The 20,693-nt window shown below is 42.5% G+C and overlaps 1 protein-coding gene across 1 annotated transcript in view; it reads right to left on the bottom strand.

Moving 5' to 3' along the window:
* The window catches only part of LOC110501656 (adrenodoxin-like), a 32,002-nt gene extending 22,516 nt beyond the window's left edge, over positions 1-9,486 (bottom strand). The window contains exons 1-2 of the mRNA XM_036958996.1: positions 9,238-9,486; positions 4,406-4,468 (exon numbers count right to left, since the gene is read on the bottom strand). Coding sequence (XP_036814891.1) covers positions 4,406-4,468; positions 9,238-9,341 — 167 coding nt within the window. The 5' untranslated portion in view covers positions 9,342-9,486. The remainder of the gene's footprint in view (positions 1-4,405; positions 4,469-9,237) is intronic.
* Between the last annotated feature and the right edge of the window lie 11,207 nt (positions 9,487-20,693).

Below are 20,693 nucleotides of genomic sequence, written 5' to 3'. Positions count from 1 at the left end.
TCATGCTCTTCGTAGCCAACGTGAGTAAGACCTTTAAACAGGTCAATATACACAAGGCTGTGGGGCCAGAAGGATTACCAGGACGTGTGCTCCGGACATGTGCTGACCAACTGGCAGGTGTCTTCACTGACATTTTCAACATGTCCCTGATTGAGTCTGTAATACCAACATGTTTCAAGCAGACCACCATAGTCCCTGTGCCCAAGAACACAAAGGAAACCTGCCTAAATGATTACAGACCCGTAGCACTCACGGTCGTAGCCATGAAGTTCTTTGTAAGGTTGGTAATGGCTCACATCAACACCACTATCCCAGAAACCCTAGACCCACTCTAGTTTGCATACCGCCCAAACAGATTATTGCATCTCCTTGTGTTGTTGTCCTCTGGTGGCTTTCCTAAATTAGTCATGGATGGAGATAGGGATTTGGACTTGTAGTTTTCCTTAATTCTCCATACTGGCCAATGATTATAACTGCGATTCTGATCCAACCATAAATCCATACATTGTGCCCTTGCCCTGAGAGGATGGAAGTAGCTTGATGTAGTATGCTAATGTTAACTAGCTGGCCTGGCATATCGTTGCCCATAAAAGGAAGTTAGGCTAGCAAGCAAGAATTTTAACCAGGTAGCATAGGACAACAAAAACTAAAAGTGTGTACTGTATGACAAAATCAATGACCATTTAGGCAACATGAAAGAGGAAGATGGCATTGGCGTTTCTATACAAGTAGGGTGAGTCGGAAAAATTACCTTGCTTGAGCATGCTGTAGGTCATTTAACTGTTTGTTACATGCAATATGTTTTGTGGACTTCAGACAGATTTTGCTCTCTGGTTTAACTCCTCGATCACATCGTTAGTGTCATTGCGTTTTGGTACACCAGAAGTACATTCACTTCCATTAGAATGCTGCGTTTGCCTTGCAACATTGCGTTGCAGAGGCAGTTGCAGTGCGTTGTGTGGTGCATACCTTGGATATATCGAAGACGGCTTGACAGAAATAGTAGAAGGTGAATGTTGAACATTTGTTGCATACATATCCAAATTATGTGGCGTACCATTTTTCACAATGATGCTGTCGGTGTGATCAAGGCATAAATTTCAACAGTACCGCCACAGCAGCATAACATTTGATTAACACTTGATTTTTTTATAGTTCAATTATACTAAATTCTTGCAACCAACATAATGTTATATATATATATATATATATGGGGGGATACAACCATCCCAGCTCTGCAGATTTTGTGTGAATAATCATTAGATAATTGTTTTTGGTACTGTCCATATGTAGCTTGTTTTTGGTCGCAGGTCCAGGAATGGTTGAAGAATTGCAACATTTATCTGGAGCTAACTCTGCAGATAGCACTACTGGGTGATTTGAAAAGTCATAGTCAATTGATCAATAATATAGTAATTATTTTAGCAAAAATGTTTCTTTCATTTACAATCTGTAGAAACTATGAGAATAGAAAGATTCAGAACTTTAATGAAATATGGCAAATAGAAATGTAAAAATGGATGGTGTTAAGAGATAGATGGGAGGGGTTGAGTGGCGCTGAAGGGTGGGATTAATAACAAGATAACTAATGTAAAATATACCGTGTCCGTAGAACGTGTATAGGTTCAGAACTTTTGAAAAACAGCACAGTTAAAAATATGACAAAATAAAATTCAAACTGGATGGTGTTCAGAGATAGATGGGAGGGGTTGATGGTAGCTGAAGGATGAGATTAAAAACTAACAAAATATAACTATAACCCTTTGCCTTGACAGTTTTGCACACAATTGGCATTCTCTCAACCAGCTTCACCTGGAATGCTTTTCCAACAGTCTTGAAGGAGTTCCCACACATGCTGAGCACTTGTTGGCTGCTTTTTCTTCACTCTGCGGACCAACTCATCCCAAACCATCTCAATTGGGTTGAGGTTGGGTGATTGTGGAGGCCAGGTCATCTGATGCAGCACTCCATCCCTCTCCTTTGTGGTAAAATATCCCTTACACAGCCTGGAGGTGTGTTGGGTCATTGTCCTGTTGAAAAACGAATGATAGTCCCATTAAGTGCAAACAAGATAGGATGGCGTATCGCTGCAGAATGATGTCATAGCCATGCTAGTTAAGTGTGCCTTGAATTCTAAATAAATCACAGATAGTGTCACCAGCAAAGCACCCCCACACCATCACACCTCCTCCATGCTTCACAGTGGGAACCACACATGCAGAGATCATCCGTTCACCTACTCTGCGTCTCACAAAGACATGGTAGTTGGAACTAGAAATGTCAAATTTGGACTCATCAGACCAAAGGACAGATTTCCACCAGTCTAATGTTCATTGCTCATGTTTCTTGGCCCAAGCAAGTCTCTTCTTATTATTGGTGTCCTTCAGTAGTGGTTTCTTTTCAGCATTTCAACCATGAAGGCTTGATTCACACAGTCTCCTCTGAACAGTTGATGTTGAGATGTGTTTGTTACTTGAACTCTGTGAAGCATTTATTTGGGCTGCAATTTCTGAGGCTGGTAACTCAGGTAATGAACTTATCCTCTGAAGCAGAGGTAACTCTGGGTTTTCCTTTCCTGTGGCAGTCCTCATGAGAGACAGTTTCATCATAGTGCTTGCTGGTTTTAGCCTACATCATCGTCAATATTCGGTCTGGTTGGCTGATGGGCGCAGCAGAGAGAGGCAGAAAGAGTGAGGTCAATCAGTAAAAGAAATTGAGCTAGCTAACTAGCAGAATTACATCAATCATCAACAATTAGCTGATCGCCCCCCCTCTTTTCCCAATGTCAATGATGTCTTTAGGAGGCACTGTAACTAGCCTTCTTAAAATTTGAGATGAGTTGTTACAAAAAAATATAAATCTAATTTTTGCTAGAGGCATTTGGTATTTTATGAATTTGGAGATTTTTTTCAATTTTGAATACCTGCCCCCCGAATGGTCTGTGCATGGCCCTGCATAGGCAACAACTAGAAATGTGAGATACATAAAATGCAATACTAAACCAAGTGAGTTCAACCACAAGGGTAAGACGTCTCTCCCACAGTACACAGTGGTTTATGGTGATGTGGTGCTGTCCTCTAGTGTCTATAAGTGAGAAGACAATTTTGGTAAGGAATCTCGATCCCTTCTCCCTGAATTGTGCACTTGATCACTCTCTCTACTAGAGTTTAAAGCATGGCACTTTCCGTTCGTTCCTTAGGACTTTCTCTATCTGCTTCTATATAGAGAAAGTCCTAAGGAACCTAGAGAAAGTCCTAAGGAACGAATTGAAAGTGCCAGGCTAGGCCCTTTGCCCTATTAGCGAGATAAGGACTGTTGAACCCAATAGTAATTAAATCACTACCCCTCCAGATGTAGTTTGTGGCTGTGTTCAAGGCCATGTCATTACACAACTACCGAGATTGTTTTAATATCACAGCCATAGATCCTATGAAATTATTAAAATTATATGGACCTAGCCCTAAATAGTATATGCGCACACGCGCATAATACAATTATAGACATTACATTTTCCTACCTGAGTGGCTGTGCACACGGCTGTTTTTGCAACGTTTTTTATATTGCAAGGCTAGGCCTAAAAACTTGTGAGATTGTATAGCCCTGCAAGTGACAAGTGCACAAAGGGAGAGAAAAAAAACTGTTGCGCCGTGATTGGATAAAGCTTAACCCTGGGGACGTATTGTCTGACGACACAAAATGAATTATTCCGCAGCTGTATGTTCGCAAAATACTTCATTTCGAAAAAATAAACTTCTACTCTTCGAGCATACCGATAGTGTTTTCGCGCAAAATGGTACGCAGTATCATCTGGATATGTGTGCAACAAAAGTTCAACATTCACCTTCTGCTAGTATTTCTGTCACGCCTTCAACGCATACAGTTTGACGCATACGTTCGATAAATCCAACGTATACATCACACAGAACGCACTTCAACTACCTCGGCAAGGCAAATGCTTCGTTTGGCCGAAGCAAGGAGTTGTAATAACCAGGCAAGGGGACAAGCGTCACTTAGATTTTTTTTTTATCAGGCAGCCAATCATACAACAGTAGGACAGGCTACCCAAAGTGTGCAGTCGGCAGATGTTTCCTAAAGAAAGATTTTACTCTTTCTGTAGGAAAGAACTGATGACTGCACAAGTGTGCCACATATATACGCAGCAGGACTTCCACGCATCCTGCCTTTATAACGTTCGCTGAACGTTATGCTGAACAAATATTGCTGACCTTAATCGGATACTTTCTCATTCATAAAATATGATAAAAGTTATGTTGACGTTGAATAGCCTAATTGAAATGTATCAGGTGCATTCAGTCGACATGCAAACATTGTTTCATCTGTCTTTCTATGGCATGGCTAGTGTTGAATGCTAAATAATACAATTTTAGACGTCACATTTTCCTACCTGAGTGGCTGTGCACAGGTGCCCAGTAGCACCTTATTACCACCAAAGACCTGGGGCAGGTATGTGTTTGAATGCTAAATGACGAGACAGAGGCATTGATGCGAGTAACCAGTCTTGTTCAGTACATCACAACACATCCGGGTATCTGAAGCACCCCGGTAAAACACAAGAGTTGCAGTAATGAACATTTACCAACAGATGGCATCACTGTGCCATCTTACACCCATAACATCTTCCCTTTAATAAAATAGGACAGGAGGTGTCAATTCACTAACAAAACAAACCTAGTAACAATTTCCAACATGAACAGTTTAGTATTTTTATTTTTTTTTTTTTTTTTTTTCCAGAACAACAACACATTTTGATATTCTCTTCACTTTTATCTCTGTCAACAATCCCTGATGGGAAACCTACAGATTAAGTCTTTTTGGTGGCTGGGACAGACGCCCGCATCGTGAAAAGACAGGGGGCTTGTCTGCGAGGACTGCGGGTTCCCGCACAGGCGTGTCACCTGAATGTCTAAGGGGAGAATTGATGGGTGAGGGAGCGGCCGACCTGTGATCCCCTGGCTCTTCGCCCAGTGCCTCAGGCCCCATGTGACTTGCTGGGGTTCTGTCTTTTGTCATGCGACCCCTTTGACCATCAGGGTTCTGAGTAGGTGCTGTCTCAGCAATCCGAAGGTCAACCCTGTTACGACGGTACAGTGATCCATTCACTTCGACCAAGTAGGAGCGTGGTGCCACTTTCTGTACACAGGATCCGAGTCTCCAGAGGCCTGTCCGGTCCCCTGGTAGTGGCTTCATTCGCACCGTTTCACCCACCCTGAGCTCAGGTAAGTCTTTTGCTGATTTGTCGTAGATGAACTTGGAGACCTGTCTTCTGTGACGTAGCTTCACCAGCACGTCTGTCACCACACATGGCTCCAGGAGAGTGCTGGCTACTGGCAGAGCTGCTTTTAAGCGCCGTGCCATGAGGCGCTGTGCCGGGCTGCTGTCCATGCCTTCTGTCGGGGTATTGCGCCACTGCAGGATTGCTTTCCAAGCATCTTTGCCCTCTCGCAGAGCCTTTTTGCAGAGGTTCTTTGCGATTTTTACTGCGGACTCTGCCTTCCCATTAGCTTTTGGGTGTCGTGGTGATGAAGTGACGTGCTCGAATTCCCATCCTGCAGCAAATTTTCGGAACTCAACTCCGGAGAATTGGGGTCCATTGTCTGAAATTACCCTATCTGGCTGTCCATAGCGGGCAAACTGAGCCTTGCAGCGTTTGATCGTTGTCTCTGCTGAGAGGTCGGGGAGGAGGTCGATCTCCCAAAAGTCTGAGTAATGATCGACTACCAGCAGAAAGTCTTTGCCACTGTGCTGGAAGAGATCTAGACTTACTATCTGCCAGGGGCGCATCGGTAGCTCGTGGGACATCATCGTCTCTCTCTGTTGCTCAATGGCATATTCATTGCAGATTGTGCATTTACTGACATAGTCTTTAATTTCACTCTGCATTCCTGGCCAATACAGTGTGTCACGTGCTTGTCTGTAACAGGCCTCACCTCCTATGTGACTTGAGTGCACGCGTGCCAACATCTCAGGGCGCAGAGACCGGGGAATAACGACTCTCTGACTCTTGAATATCACTCCGTTTTGAACACTGAGCTCCTCTTTGATTGGCCAATATTCTCTGACGGCTAAAGCAGTTTCTTCCCTGCAGTCGGGCCAGCCCATCAGAATCACAGACCTCAATGCCTGGAGTTGCCCGTCCCTGTCTGTGTGCTGTCTGATTTGTATAAAGCGCTGGTCCGTAACATTAAGGTAGTCAGCCTGGTTGATGTGTTCAACATCCACTTGCTCTGTTTGCAAGCTGCACACTGCGTGTTGTTCATGCATGGAGCGTGTGTGAGTGCCTGATGCAGTAGCCCTGCTGAGCGTGTCACTCACATACATCTCTGGCCCTGGCTTATACACCACCTTGAGGTTGTAGTTTTGTAGGGCCAGTAGCATGCTCTGCAGTCGTTTTGGGGCATTCAGGAGAGGCTTGCTGAATATAGCAATAAGGGGCTTGTGATCGGTCTCTGCGGTAATATTGTCGCGCCCGTACAGGTAGTGGTGGAAGCGTTGGCATGCAAACACAATGCTGAGGCACTCCTTCTCTATCTGGGCATAGTTCTGCTCTGTTGGGGTGAGTGCCCTAGAGGCGAATGCCACAGGCTGGCCCTCCTGCATGAGGCAACAGCCAAGTCCATACTGGCTTGAGTCACTCTGAATTGTGACAGGTTTTGACACATTGTAGTATCGCAGTACAGGTGTCTGGGTGACCAGTTGTTTTATTTCCCTCACCGCTGCGTCATGTTTTGGGAGCCAATGCCAGATGGTGTCCTTGTCCATGAGCCTCCTCAGTGGCTCACACACTTCAGAGAGCCGCGGTAGGAATTTGGCCAGGTAGGTGACGAATCCGACGAAGCGCTGCACTCCCTTCACGTCAGATGGGTGGGGCATTTCCAAGACAGCCTTCACTTTTTCAGGATCCGCCTTCAATCCGGTGGAGGACAAGATGTGCCCATGAAAGCGGACCTCTGGCACTTTAAACTGAAGCTTTTTTATGCTTAGCCTTAGCTTGACCTGTCTGCATCTGACCATCAGGGCCAGCAGCTTGGCGTCATGGTCACATTCTGCCTCCTCATCACTGTCCCCACAGCCCACTACGAGAATGTCATCTGCTATGGGTTCCACGCCACTAAGTCCCATCAACAGCTCATGCTGTTTCCGCTGATACACCTCTGGAGCCACGGAGACACCAAACGGAAGCTTCAACCACCTCTTCCTGCCCCAGGGTGTCCAAAAGGTGGTCATGTAGCTGCTGGGCTCGTCGAGCTTGCACTGCAGAAAGGCATCTCTGGCATCCACGAGCGTGAAGACTCTGGCCTTTGGGAGCTTGTAAAGAACATCCTCCAACGTGGGCATAATGTAATGTGAACGTCGCAGAGCCCGGTTGAGGTGTTTAGGATCAATGCATATCCGTAGCTTGTCTGGTTTCTTGACGATAACCATATTACTTATCCAGTCCGTAGGCTCGGTGACGGATATGATGTGGCCATCTGCTTCGTATTTGTCAAGCTGAGCCTTCGTAGCTGCTTTCATGGCCACTGGTACATTGCGGGGTGCACACTGGACAGGCTGGATTTCTGCGTCCAACTCAAAGTGGACTTCCCCAGGAACTGACTCGACCGGTGCGTTGAAGACATCATGGTACTTGCTTAGGAGTGTCTCCTTGCTCAGGGGCCCAGCCTGGACTTTGTCAATAATGTTAAGATCAGCTGGGATGGTGAAGTTAATAAGTCCAAGGCGCTCGCATGTAGAACCTGACAGTAATGGCTGTTGACTAGCCTCAACTATTTCAAACTCAAGGGTGTATTTCTGGCCACGTAAAACACACTCTGTCACAAACAGGCCTAAAGAGGTCATGAACTGGCCTGAATACAGTTTCAGCTTGGTGCTACTCTGTGTGAGTTTGTCTCTGGGCGCAAGCCTCCTTTTGTCTTTAAGGCTCATAACGTTGCATGTGGCCCCTGAATCTAGCTGGCATTGCTGTGGTTTATTATTAAGTAGCAGAGTGACAAACCACTTTTGTCCTTTTGCCCTCACTGCCCCTATGCACTCGCTAGCATATACATCCTCTGTGCTGTCGTTCCCTTCATCTGTGTTTGTTTCCATGGAGTGCACTTTACCCTCCTTTCTCTTGCTTTTCATGCAGACCCTTGCGAAGTGATTAGCTGTACCACAGGATTTGCATAATTTTCCATAGGCTGGGCAGTGTTCTTTTCCTCGTCCATGAGAAATGCCACAATATCGGCATGTATTGGGGTTGTCTACTGCAGAGTTGGCTGTAGTATTAGCATTAGCTGTGGCAAAGGGGAATTTCTTTACTGGCTGCCTGAATGTAGCATTTACATTGTCCGTATGTTGCCTTTCTAGCTCCATGGACCTCATCCGTATATCAGTAAGCTCTGCTGCACGGCATGTCTCCACTGCCAAGGCCAGCGTCAGGTCACGTTCTCTCAGCAAACGTCTGCGGGTGCCCTCATCCGTTATGCCAAGCACAATCGTATCTCTGATCAGTTCATCTCTTAAAGCACCATAGTCACATGTAGCTGCCTTTTCCCTTAACCTAGTGACAAAGCTGTCAATGGACTCCCCGTCCTCCTGTTTGCAACGACCGAAAACATAACGCTCGTAGATGACGTTCTTTGCTGGCGTAAAGTAATGTTCAAGAGCATCAAGAATAGCTATAGCGTTACCTTGCTGTGCTGCTGTTAGGTTCAGGTTGTGTTTGTATACGTGTCGGCATTCAGTTCCCATTATAGTCCTCAAAGTGGCAGCCACTACCTCATCTTCCTTTTCCAGAAGTCCCGTTGCTAGCGCGTAGTCCTCCCATTCACCTCTAAACGTATCCCAGTTCGTGCTCCAATCCCCGCTGAGCTTCATAACGGCGGGAGGGGGAATGTTCGCTGCCATGTCTAACCGATGCTAACAACACTGAAGCTAACTAGCAAACTCACTCTAGCTTAAGGCCAATTCCGGGCGAAATTTTACACAAATAAGCATTTGTTTGTAAACCAGAGCAGGTGACTCTAATTTGCGGAAAGCATGGTTAGTTATCCGACTCTGACACCATGTTTGAATGCTAAATGACGAGACAGAGGCATTGATGCGAGTAACCAGTCTTGTTCAGTACATCACAACACATCCGGGTATCTGAAGCACCCCGGTAAAACACAAGAGTTGCAGTAATGAACATTTACCAACAGATGGCATCACTGTGCCATCTTACACCCATAACAGTATGGTGATATTAAAATCCTAGATGTTGCGTGAAACGGAACGGCACATTTCGTTCGATATCGTAACAAACGAGTAAAAAACTGTATTGATGCAGACGCAACCGACATGTTGCCCCAACGTCGATGTAAAATAGCCAAAATTATAGCAATTGATGCAAGTTCAGGAGTGTATCAATGTACCCAGGCGAGAGCGAAATGTAAGCGCCACAAAGCATTTACCCCACTTGCAACCCTTAAGTGGATAACTCCCTCGGAATTGCTCAATAGGGCATAAGGGGACCCAGGGTTTATGTGTGTGTGGAGCATGGATTGTGCCAAATAGGTTACGTGATTCATTAAAAACACTAGGCTCTTTAGTTCATGGTTATTTTCAACAACAAAAAAAGGTCAAAGTCTAAGTCTAAAATGTAATCCATAAGAAACAAACCTGTAGACAAATGAATATGTTTACAATGTAATTACCATTTTGCATGTTATTTCTTAACCTGTTTATTTCTATTGTTTAGGTCTAATCAATGTATTTGTAAATGTGTGTAATGTTGTGCATTACTACATAAACAGATGGTATCCAACAAACCTCACCTGCCTACTGCCCTCTGTCACACCTTGAGAATTCTACTTATGGAAACATATGGGGCTTTATGCCTGTCTTTGTGGAGAAGTTTCCTGTCCAGGGTTGGGTAGGTTACTTTCTAAATGTAACACCAATAATACATTTTTGGTCATTGAGGAGGCTCAAATTTAAGGTCATTAACCAAAAAAGAATTTACTAAAGTGATATGATCAATAATTTTGTTCACAATGTAATTTCCCTTCATTTAAATGGAGTAACACCAATTAATCTTTGTATTTAGACATACCAAATGATCAATGGAATCCCTTAAATTCTGACATACTTAAAAGGGTCTAAGGATTGGGTAGGTTACTTTCTAAATGTAATCTGGTACTGTTAGTAGATACCGGTCCAAAAGTTGAATCAATAACCCAACTTTAGAATTACCCAAACTCAGTAATGTAATCTGATTACTTTCAGACTCGCTCAGGTTTAACAAACTTAAAACGCATGCCTTTTTCAATGCTGAATTGAATGTCAAAAGCTGTTAACAGAAAGATGTCTATGTATTTTTTTCCCTGCAAACATCCTTTCTGAATGTAAAAGTAGTCCAAGATAATCATCTACTTTTTCAAAAGTATCTGTAATCTGATTACAATATTTTAGCTGGTAACATAAGGTGATTAGTTTGTTTCTTTTGTAATCAGATTACATATATCTGATTGCATGTAGGCCTAATCAGTTACTCCCCAATCCTGTTCCTGTCTCCACTTCAGTAATAGGATCATAGATCTTGGCTTTTTCCCCCACACTGGCCTCAGCCCCATGGTCTCATAATACTCATAACCAGCTACCACCCATATAATCGACTTACTGTAGGCATACATCAATGAATCCCATCACAAAGCACTTACTTGACTTTACTTAATCATAGACTTGCTAAACTCACTCATGCAACCTTGATTTCAGTTTAAATAACAATTAATCCTCAGGTCAATTTATACAGTAAAACTGCGCATTAGCCTTATACTTTGGATAGAATTTGCCCATAGGCACAGATCTAGAATCAGTTTACCCTCATCTAATCCCACATTTAACTATCAGGTGGAAATTGCTAAACTGACCAGAGGTCAGTGTCTAGGGGTAGCTTTCTACCTACTGAGGTAAATCAGAAGACTGAGTGAGTGGATGGGGGAGGAGAGGACGGATTAATCAAAGATCAGGGACAGATTAGAGAGGGATTGTAATCCCCTTTGCCACACCCCATGTCCCAATACTATAAAAAGACTAGACAATTACCAGGGACTGCAGCTGAGATGTCTAAAAATTACAGATACACCTCATGTCTTTGTCATTATACCTAGACTAGAGTATACAATATTATAGTCCGATGTCTTATACATGCAACAATGCATAGCTTTCATCATCATAGAAGTATAATGCAGAGATTTCATTATAGATGTAGGCTACTGCATATTGACACACTGAGCTACAATCCAATAGTGAGGCCACTGCACTAAGAACATTCAGTGGATTGTTGTGGTGTCCACAAGATTTGAATGGAATCAGATTCTCCCAGACATAATAACCTCACTGAGTCAATGAGAAGAGTCTGGCTCATGGCTGTAGGGGTAGATGTTAATCTAAACTCAGAACAGTTTTACAATTAGTGAAAAAAGGCTCATAATAAGGATTTCACTGTAAAGTATACACCTGTGTTATATACGGAGCATGTGACAAATACAATTTGATTTGATTAATAAGAAGAGCGCAAACAAAAAAGAACAAAAAAAGCTGAAAAGCAAGAGAGATCATGAGCCAGTGAGAGAGAGGTAGAGGGAGAGGCAGAGTGAGCAAGAACTCAATTTCTTCTCATCTCTTTGACAAATTACCAACCACAATAGACAGCTGCAGTAGCTCTCCCCTGCAGTGCCTACCTGCAGTGTAGGATGACATTGCCATGAATTCCCAATAGATGACGATAGTGCAGTTGGTATTGGGAGTTAGTGATGTCAAAGTAGCCTAGTGATGCCAAGCTACAAACTGAGATAATGAATGAGTCAGAAACAGACCGAGTCACATAATACGGCTGTGGTAATGGAGTGCAAAGTAACCACATCAGTAGTTAGGTAAGAGTCATCGATACGGAATGGGGACAGTTACGATGTGGTGGGAGTGTGAGGGACCGTCAGTAAACAGAGACCGACTAACAATGAGAATGTGTAGACTATATGTGAAAAAAGGTTCAGTTGCCAGGATAACAAATACAAATTCAATCTAGACACAGTTGCCCTAGAGTACACAAATAATTAAACCTACCTTGGCCTAAACCTCAACACCACAGGTAACTTCCACAAGGCTGTGAACGATCTAAGAAACAAGGCAAGAAGGGATTTCTTTGCCATCAAAAGGAACATACTGTAAAACTCGACATCCCAATTATGATTTGGCTAAAATATAACTTGTTGCTCTCTATGGTTGTCAAATCAAATCAAATTTATTTGTCACATACACATGGTTAGCAAATGTTGTGAGGTCTGAAGTCCATTCAACAACCAAGAATTCACAAAATTGGACAAACACCCAATAGAGACTCTGCATGCAGAATTCTGCAAAAATATCCTTCATGTACAACTCAAAATCCCAAACAATGCATGTACAGCAGAATTAGGACTATACCCGCTAATGATCAAAATCCAGAAGAGCTGTTAAATTCTACAACTACCCAAAAGGAAGCAATGCCCACACAAAGCCCTCAACTACAGAGAAATTAACATAAAGAGTTCCCTAAGCCAGCTGGTTCTGGGGCTCTGTTCATAAACAGACCCCACAGAGCCCCATGACAGCAACACAATTAGACCCAACCCAATTATGAAAAAACAAAAATATATTTTTTTGACACACAAAAAAAACAAGCAAACCGGAATGCTATCTGGCCCAAAATAGAGAATACACAGTAGCAGAATACCTGACTACTGTGACAGACCCAAAATTAAGAAAATCCCTGACCATGCACAGACAGTGAGCATAACCTTGCTATTGAGAGAGGCCACCATAGGCAGACCTGGCTCTGCCCACAAAATCAGGTGGAAACTGAGCTGCCCTTATCTCCTGCCAAAAGTATGACCATATTAGAGACACATACAGTGAATTCTGAAAGTATTCAGACCCCTTGACTTTTTCTACATTTTGTTATGTTACAGCCTTACTCTAAAATGTATGAAATTATTTTTTTCCGGCTCAATCTACACACAATGCCCCATAATGACAAAGCAAAAACATTTTTATTAAATGTTTTAAATATTTAATACAATTAAATATCAGATTTACATAGTCATGGCCAAAAGTTGAGAATGACACAAATATACATTTTCACAAAGTCTGCTGCCTCAGTTTGTATGATGGCAATTTACATATACTCCAGAATGTTATGAAGAGGGATCAGATTAATTGTAATCAATTGCAAATTCCCTCTTTGCCATGCAAATTAACTGAATCCCCCCAAAAAACATTTCCACTGCATTTCAGCCCTGCCACAAAAGGACCAGCTGACATGTCAGTGATTCTCTCGTTGACACAGGTGTGAGTGTTGATGAGGACAAGGTTGGAGATCACTCTGTCATGCTGATTGAGTTCGAATAACAGACTGGAAGCTTCAAAAGGAGGGTGGTGCTTGGAATCATTGTTCTTCCTCTGTCAACCATGGTTACCTGCAAGGAAACACGTGCCGTCATCATTGCTTTGCACAAAAGGGCTTCACAGGCAAGGATATTGCTGCCAGTAAGATTGCACCTAAATCAACCATTTATCGGATCATCAAGAACTTCAAGGAGAGAGGTTCAATTGTTGTTAAGAAGGCTTCAGGGCACTCAAGAAAGTCCAGCAAGCGTCAGGACCATCTTCTAAAGTTGATTCAGCTGCGGGATCGGGGCACCACCAGTACAGAACTTGCTCAGGAATGGCAGCAGGCAGGTGTGAGTGCATTTGCACGCACAGTGAGGCGAAGACTTTTGGAGGATGGCCTGGTGTCAAGAAAGGCAGCAAAGAAGCCACTTATCTCCAGGAAAAACAGGGACAGCCTGATATTCTGCAAAAGGTACAGGGATTGGACTGCTTAGGACTGGGGTAAAGTCATTTTCTCTGATGAATCCCCTTTCCGATTGTTTGGGGCATCCGGAAAAAAAGCTTGTCCGGAGAAGACAAGGTGAGCGCTACCATCAGTCCTGTGTCATGCAAACAGTAAAGCATCCTGAGACCATTCATGTGTGGGGTTGATTCTCAGCCAAGGGAGTGGGCTCACTCACTATTTTGCCTAAGAACACAGTTATGAATAAAGGATGGTGCCAACACATCCTCCGAGAGCAACTTCTCCCAACCATCCAGGAACAGTTTGGTGACGAACAATGCCTTTTTCAGCAGGATGGAGAACCTTGCTATAAGGCAAAAGTGATAACTAAGTGTCTCGGGTAACAAAACATCGATATTTTGGGTCCATGGCCAGGAAACTCCCCAGACCTTAATCCCATTGAGAACTTGTGGTCAATCCTCAAGAGGCAGTTGGACAAACAAAACCCCACAAATTCTGACAAACTCCAAGCATTGATCATGCAAGAATGGGCTGCCATCAGTCAGGATGTGGCCCAGAAGTTAATTGACAGCATGCCAGGGTGGACTGCAGAGGTCTTGAAAAAGAAGGGTCAACACTGCAAATATTGACTCTTTGCATCAACTTCATGTAATTGTCAATAAAAGCCTTTGACACTTATGAAATGCTTGTAATTATACTTCAGTGTTCCACAGTAACATCTGACAAAAATATCTAAAGACACTGAAGCAGCAAACTTTGTGAAAATTAATATTTATGTCATTCTCAAAACTTTTGGCCACGACTGTACAGTACCAATCAAAACTTTGGACACACCTACTCATTCAAAGGTTTTTCTTAATTTGTATTATTTTCGACATATTAGTGAATACATCACAACTATGAAATAACACATATGGAATCTTGTAGTTACCAAAAAAAGTGTTAAACAAATCAAAATATAGTTTATATTTGAGATTCTTCAAAGTAGTCATCCTTTGTCTTGATGACAACTTCTCTCATCCAGATTAATTCCAACAGTCTTGAAGGAGCTCACAAATATGCTGAGCACTTTTTGGCTGCTTTTCCACACTCTGCGGTCCAACTCATCCCAAATCATCTCAATTGGGTTGAGGCCAGGTCATCTGATGAAGCATTCCATCACTCTCCTTCATGGTCAAATAGCCCTTACACAGCCTATAGTTGTGTCCTGTTGAAAAATAAATGATAGTCCCCCTAAGCACAAACCAGATGGGATGGAGTATCCTGCAGCATGCTGTGGTAGGCATGCTGGTTAAATTAATCACAGACAGTGTCACCATCAAAGCACCCCCACACCATCACACCTCCTCCTCCATGCTTCACGGTGGGAACCACACATGTGGAGTTTATCCGTTTACCTACTCTGCATCTCACAAAGACAAGCGGTTGGAACAAAAAATCTCCAATTTGGACTCAGACCAAAGGACAGATTTCCACTGTTCTAATGTCCATTGCTCGTGTTTCTTGGCCCAAGCAAGTCCCTTTTTATTGGTGTCCTTTAGCAGTGGTTTCTTTGCAGCAATTCAACCATGAAGACCTGATTCACACAGTCTCCTCTGAACAGTTGATGATGAGATGTGTCTGTTGCTTGAACTCTGTGAAGCATTTATTTGGGCTGCAATTTCTGAGGCTGGTAACTCCAATGAACTTATCCTCTGCAGCAGAGGTAACTCTGGGTCTTTCTTTCCTCTGGCGTCCTCATGAGAGCCAGTCTCATCATAGCGCTTGATGGTTCTTGCGACTGCACTTGAAAAAACGTTCAAAGTTCTTGAAATGTTCTGTATTGACTGAACTTCATGTCTAAATAATGAACTGTCATTTCGCTAATATGAGCGGTTCTTGCCATAATATGGACTTGGTCTTTTACCAAATAGGGCTATCTTCTGTATACCACCTCTACCTTGTCACAACACAAATGATTGGCCCAAACGCATTAAGAAGGAAAGAAATTCCACAAATGAACTTTTAACAAGGCACACCTGTTCATTGAAATGCATTCTAGGTGACTGCATCATGAAGCTGGTTGAGAGATTGCCAAGTGTGTGCAAAGCTGTCATCAAGGCAAAGGGTGGCTTTTTGAAGAATCTCAAATATAAAATATCTACTACCGTTCAAAATTTGGGGTCACTTAGAAATGTCCTTGTTTTTGAAAGAAAAGCACTTTTTTTTGTCCATTAAAATAACATCACATTGATCAGAAATGCAGTGTATACATTGTTAATGTTGTAAATGACTATTGTAGCAGGAAACATCAGATGTTTTATGGAATGTCTACACAGACGTACAGAGGCCCATTATCATCAAACATCACTTCTGTGTTCCAATGGCACGCTGTGTTAGCTAATCCAAGTTATCATTTTAAAAGGATAATTGATCATTCGAAAAACATTTTGTAATTATGTTAGCACAGCTGAAAACTGTTGTGCTAATTAAAGAAGCAATACAACTGGCCTTCTTTAGACTAGTTGAGTATCTGGAGCATCAGCATTTGTGGGTTCAATTACAGGCTCAAAATGGCTAGAAACAAAGGACTTTCTCTGAAACTCGTCAGTCTATTTTTGTTCTGAGAAATGAAGGCTGTTCCATGCGAGAAATTACTAAGAAACTGAAGATGTGTACCACTCCCTTCACAGAACAGCGCAAACTGTCTCTAACCAGAATAGAAAGAGGAGTGGGAGGCCCCGGTGCACAACGGAGCAAGAGGACAAGTACATTAGAGTGTCTAGTTTGTGAGACAGACGCCTCACAAGTCCTCAACTTGCAGCTTCATTAAATAGTACCCATGATTCCATGTGTTTTTTCATAATTTTGATGTCTTCACTATTATTATACAATGTAGAAAATAGTAAAAATACAGAAAAACCCTTGAATGAGTAGGTGTGTCCAAACTTTTGACTGGTACTTTAAGTATTCAGACCCTTTACTCAGTACTTTGTTGAAACACCTTTTGCAGCGTTTACAGCCTTGAGTCCTCTTGTTTAGTTTTAGTTTAGTTTATTAATTCGACCATTTAAAATCATTGAGGATAACACACATTAAAGTCTGGGACTTATTTCCATTGCGGTCCTCTTGAGACAAGATGGCTCAACAAGATAGAACACAGTATGGCAGTGAAATAATAAAACAAAAACACAAAAGAAGAACATCTATCTCATCATTCCAGTTACATCATAGGGGTTATTCATATGTTCACAGAGGACACCAAACATATTTTTACTTTATTTTTTAAAGCTGTCCAAAGAGGACATTGTATTTATAGGCAGAGGCAACTCATTCCATTCTGAGGCTCCAGTATACAAGAAAGTACCTTTTCCCAGCATTACTCCTGAACCTGTATAAGCACACATCAGCAACACCTAATCTGGTGCTGTGATTGTGTGTGCATCCCTAACACGAGGAAGGTAAACACTTAAATATCTGGGAGCAGGACCATAAATACTCCTGTAAACCAAACCTAGTCTAATCTGGGACACCCTAGCCTCAACAGGCAGCCAGTTTAGTTCCTGAAAGCAGCTCCTGCCTATATGAGTACGTGGACTCACCTTCAATACTACCCTGATCAACTTATTCTGGGCTATCTGGAGCTTCCCCTTCATAAGTTTAGATAAGCCCCCAAACCAGGAAGTACTAGCATAGTCAAAATGGCATTGAATGAGGGCAGTAGCTAGCACTTTCATGGAGTCCATATCAAGCAGCTTGGACTTTCTAGCCCAAAACTTAGTCTTGGCATTAACCTTCCCTAGCACCTTATTGGCCATGCTCACACCTCCCAAGCTTCCATCAAGGATACATCCCAAGTAGCTAACAGAGGTTTTAGTAGTCAGCACCTCACCCCCTAACTCCACTCTGATTTCAGACAACCAACACAATTTAGGTCTGGATCCCAAAATAATTGCTTCAGTTTTCCCTGAGTGCAGAGAAAGCGTAATATCTCCAAGCCATTTGCTAATGTTAGTAAGCTCTGTGCTAAGTATGCTCTCCATCATAGTTTAACTTTTGTGAGACACCAGAAGTGTAGAGTCATCCGCATAAAGAAAAAGACGGCAAGAACAAGCATCTTTTATATTCTTAATATACAATAAAAACAGCAGAGGCCCAAGCACACTCCCCTGCGGAACGCCTCAACTCATTGGTTTTGCCTGAGATAGTGAACCATTAACCTCTACTACTTGCTCCCTTCCTGATAAATAGGACTTTACCCAGCCTAGAGGGATACTGCTTAACCCCAGTGCCTCCAGTTTGGAGATTAGGAGACAGTGGTTAACTATATCAAAGGCCTTCTGTAGGTCAAGCAGTACCATTCCACACAGATTTCCCTCATCAATTTCTTTTGTGATGAAGTCAGTCAAGTAAAGTAGACATGAATCAGTGGAGTATCTTTTTCTAAAACCCGACTGAAAATCCTACATTAGACCCTGTTTGTTAACATATTCATACATTTGCTCATGTACAATTCTCTCCAGGATCTTTGATGTTACACAGAGGAGAGATACAGGCCTACAAGTCCCAGGGTCAGACTTTGGCCCCTTCTTATACAGAGGTATAACTTTAGCTTGTTTCATGTTCCTGGGAAAGGTGCCTTGTTCAAGAGAGAGATTAACAATATGCTTAATACAAGGGCCAATTTGCTCAGCAGAATCTATTAGAAACCTTGCAGGAATATTATCCAGGCCTCTGGCTTTGGAGCACTTAAGCTCTGCCAGCATACTGACTATTTTGGCTGTTACTATCTTTGCAAAAGAAAAAGAGTTTGCCTGAACCCCTAACTCTACATAATAATTATTGACTTGGTTGCTTCCATACAAACCAGAACTGGTGGGCAGCTTGCTAACCAGCTTGCTGGCAACAGAAGTAAAAAAAGGGTTGAATTCATTGGAAACCTCTGCTTTTTCATATACCATCTCCACTTTGATGTTCAGTCCAACACTGTTTAGTTTGTTTTTGGTAGTGCTACTACAGCCTAGTTCCTTAAATGATTTCCAAAGCTTTTTAGGGTCATTTTTGTTTTCAATTATTTTCTCAGCAAAGTAACCCCTCTTAGCTTCATCCATCCTGCTCTGTGCTTAATTTCTGTAACGTTTATATAGGACTGAGGGAAAGATGAACGGAGAATGAGTATGACGCTACAAGCTTGGCACACCTGTTTTTGTCTATTTTCAGGTGTCTCCAGAAATGTTCGATCAGGTTCAAGTCCTGGCTCTTGCTGGGTTACTCAATGCCATTCAAAGACTTGTCCCAAAGCCATTTCTGCGTTGTCTTGACTGTGTGCTTAGGGTCATTGTCCTGTTGGAAGGTGAACCTTCAACCCAGTCTGAGGTCCTGAGCGGTCTGGAGCAGGTTTTCATCAAGGATCTCTCTATACTTTTCTCCGTTCATCTTTCCCTCAATCCTGACCAGTCTCCCAGTTCCTGATGCTGAAAAACATCCCCGCGGCATGATGCTGCCATCACCATGCTTCACCATAGGGATGGTATTGGCCAGGTGATGAGCAGTGCCTGGTTTCCTCCAGACGTGATGCTTGGCATTCAGGCCAAAGAGTTAAATCTTGGTTTCATCAGACCAGAAAATCTTGTTTCTTGTCCTTCTGGAAGGTTCGCCCATCGCCACAGAGTAACTCTGGAGCTCTGTCAGAGTGACCATCGGATTCTTGGTCACCTCCCTGACCAAGGACCTTCTCCCTCAATTGCTCGGTTTGGCCGGGCAGCCAGCTCTAGGAAGAGTCTTGGTGGTTCCAAACTTCTTCAATTTAAGAATGATGGAGGCCACTGTGTTCCTGGGGACCTTCGATGCTGCAGACATTATTTGGTACCCTTCCCCAGATCTGTGGCTCGACCCAATCCTGTCTCGGAGCTCTACGCATAATTGCTTCAACCTTATGACTTGGTTTTTGCTCTGACATGCACTGTCAACTGTGGGACCTTATATAGACAGTTTTGTGCCTTTCCAAATCATGTCCATTCAATTGAATTTACCACAGTTGGACTCCAATCAAGTTGTAGAAACATCTAAAGGATAATCAATGGAAACAGGATGCATCTGAGCTCAATTTCGTGTCTCATAGCAAAGGACATTGGAAAACACTTTATATCCTGGATTCACATGGAATTGTTGTTCAATTTAAATGTTTGAATATGAAATTATTTGTGATGGAATGAAATTATTCGTGATGGGATGAAACATTTCAAAAAAATCTGTTTTCACATTGTTATTGGGGTATTGTGTATAGATTGATGAAGGAAAAAAATATTTGATCTATTTTAGAATAAGGCTGTAACAGAACAAAAAAACAGTGGAAAAACTGATGGGGTCTGAATTCTTTCCGAATGCACTGTATTTCCCACAGATCACACAGACCCACATAGGATTTGAAAACAAATGAAACATTGATAAACTCCTACAGTATATCTGTTAGGCGAAATGCCGCAATGTGCAATCACAGCAGCAAGATTTGTGACCCATTGCCATGAAAACAGGACAACCAGTGGAGCACAAAATTGTAAATAAAACAAAGATTTATTAGTACTAGAACTATTTGCACATTGTTAAAAACACTGTACATAGCTGCCAATATAACCTTTGAAACTTCTTCATCCTTTTGAAACGTTTGAATGCAATGTTTACTGTACATTTCATTGAAAGTTTTTTTTGTTGATGTTTTTTTTTTGTCTTCACTTTGTTTATTGTTTATTTCACTTGCTTTGGCAATGTAAACATGTTTCCCATGCCAACAAAGCCCCTTTGAATTGAATTGAGACTGTGCGATTGGGAGAAGAGTGTGTGT

The sequence above is a fragment of the Oncorhynchus mykiss genome, chromosome 22 (genome assembly GCF_013265735.2).
Source record: "Oncorhynchus mykiss isolate Arlee chromosome 22, USDA_OmykA_1.1, whole genome shotgun sequence".
NCBI lineage: Eukaryota > Metazoa > Chordata > Actinopteri > Salmoniformes > Salmonidae > Oncorhynchus > Oncorhynchus mykiss.
Note: the sequence above shows the minus strand (reverse complement) of the source record. Positions and strands in the feature narration are given on the sequence as shown.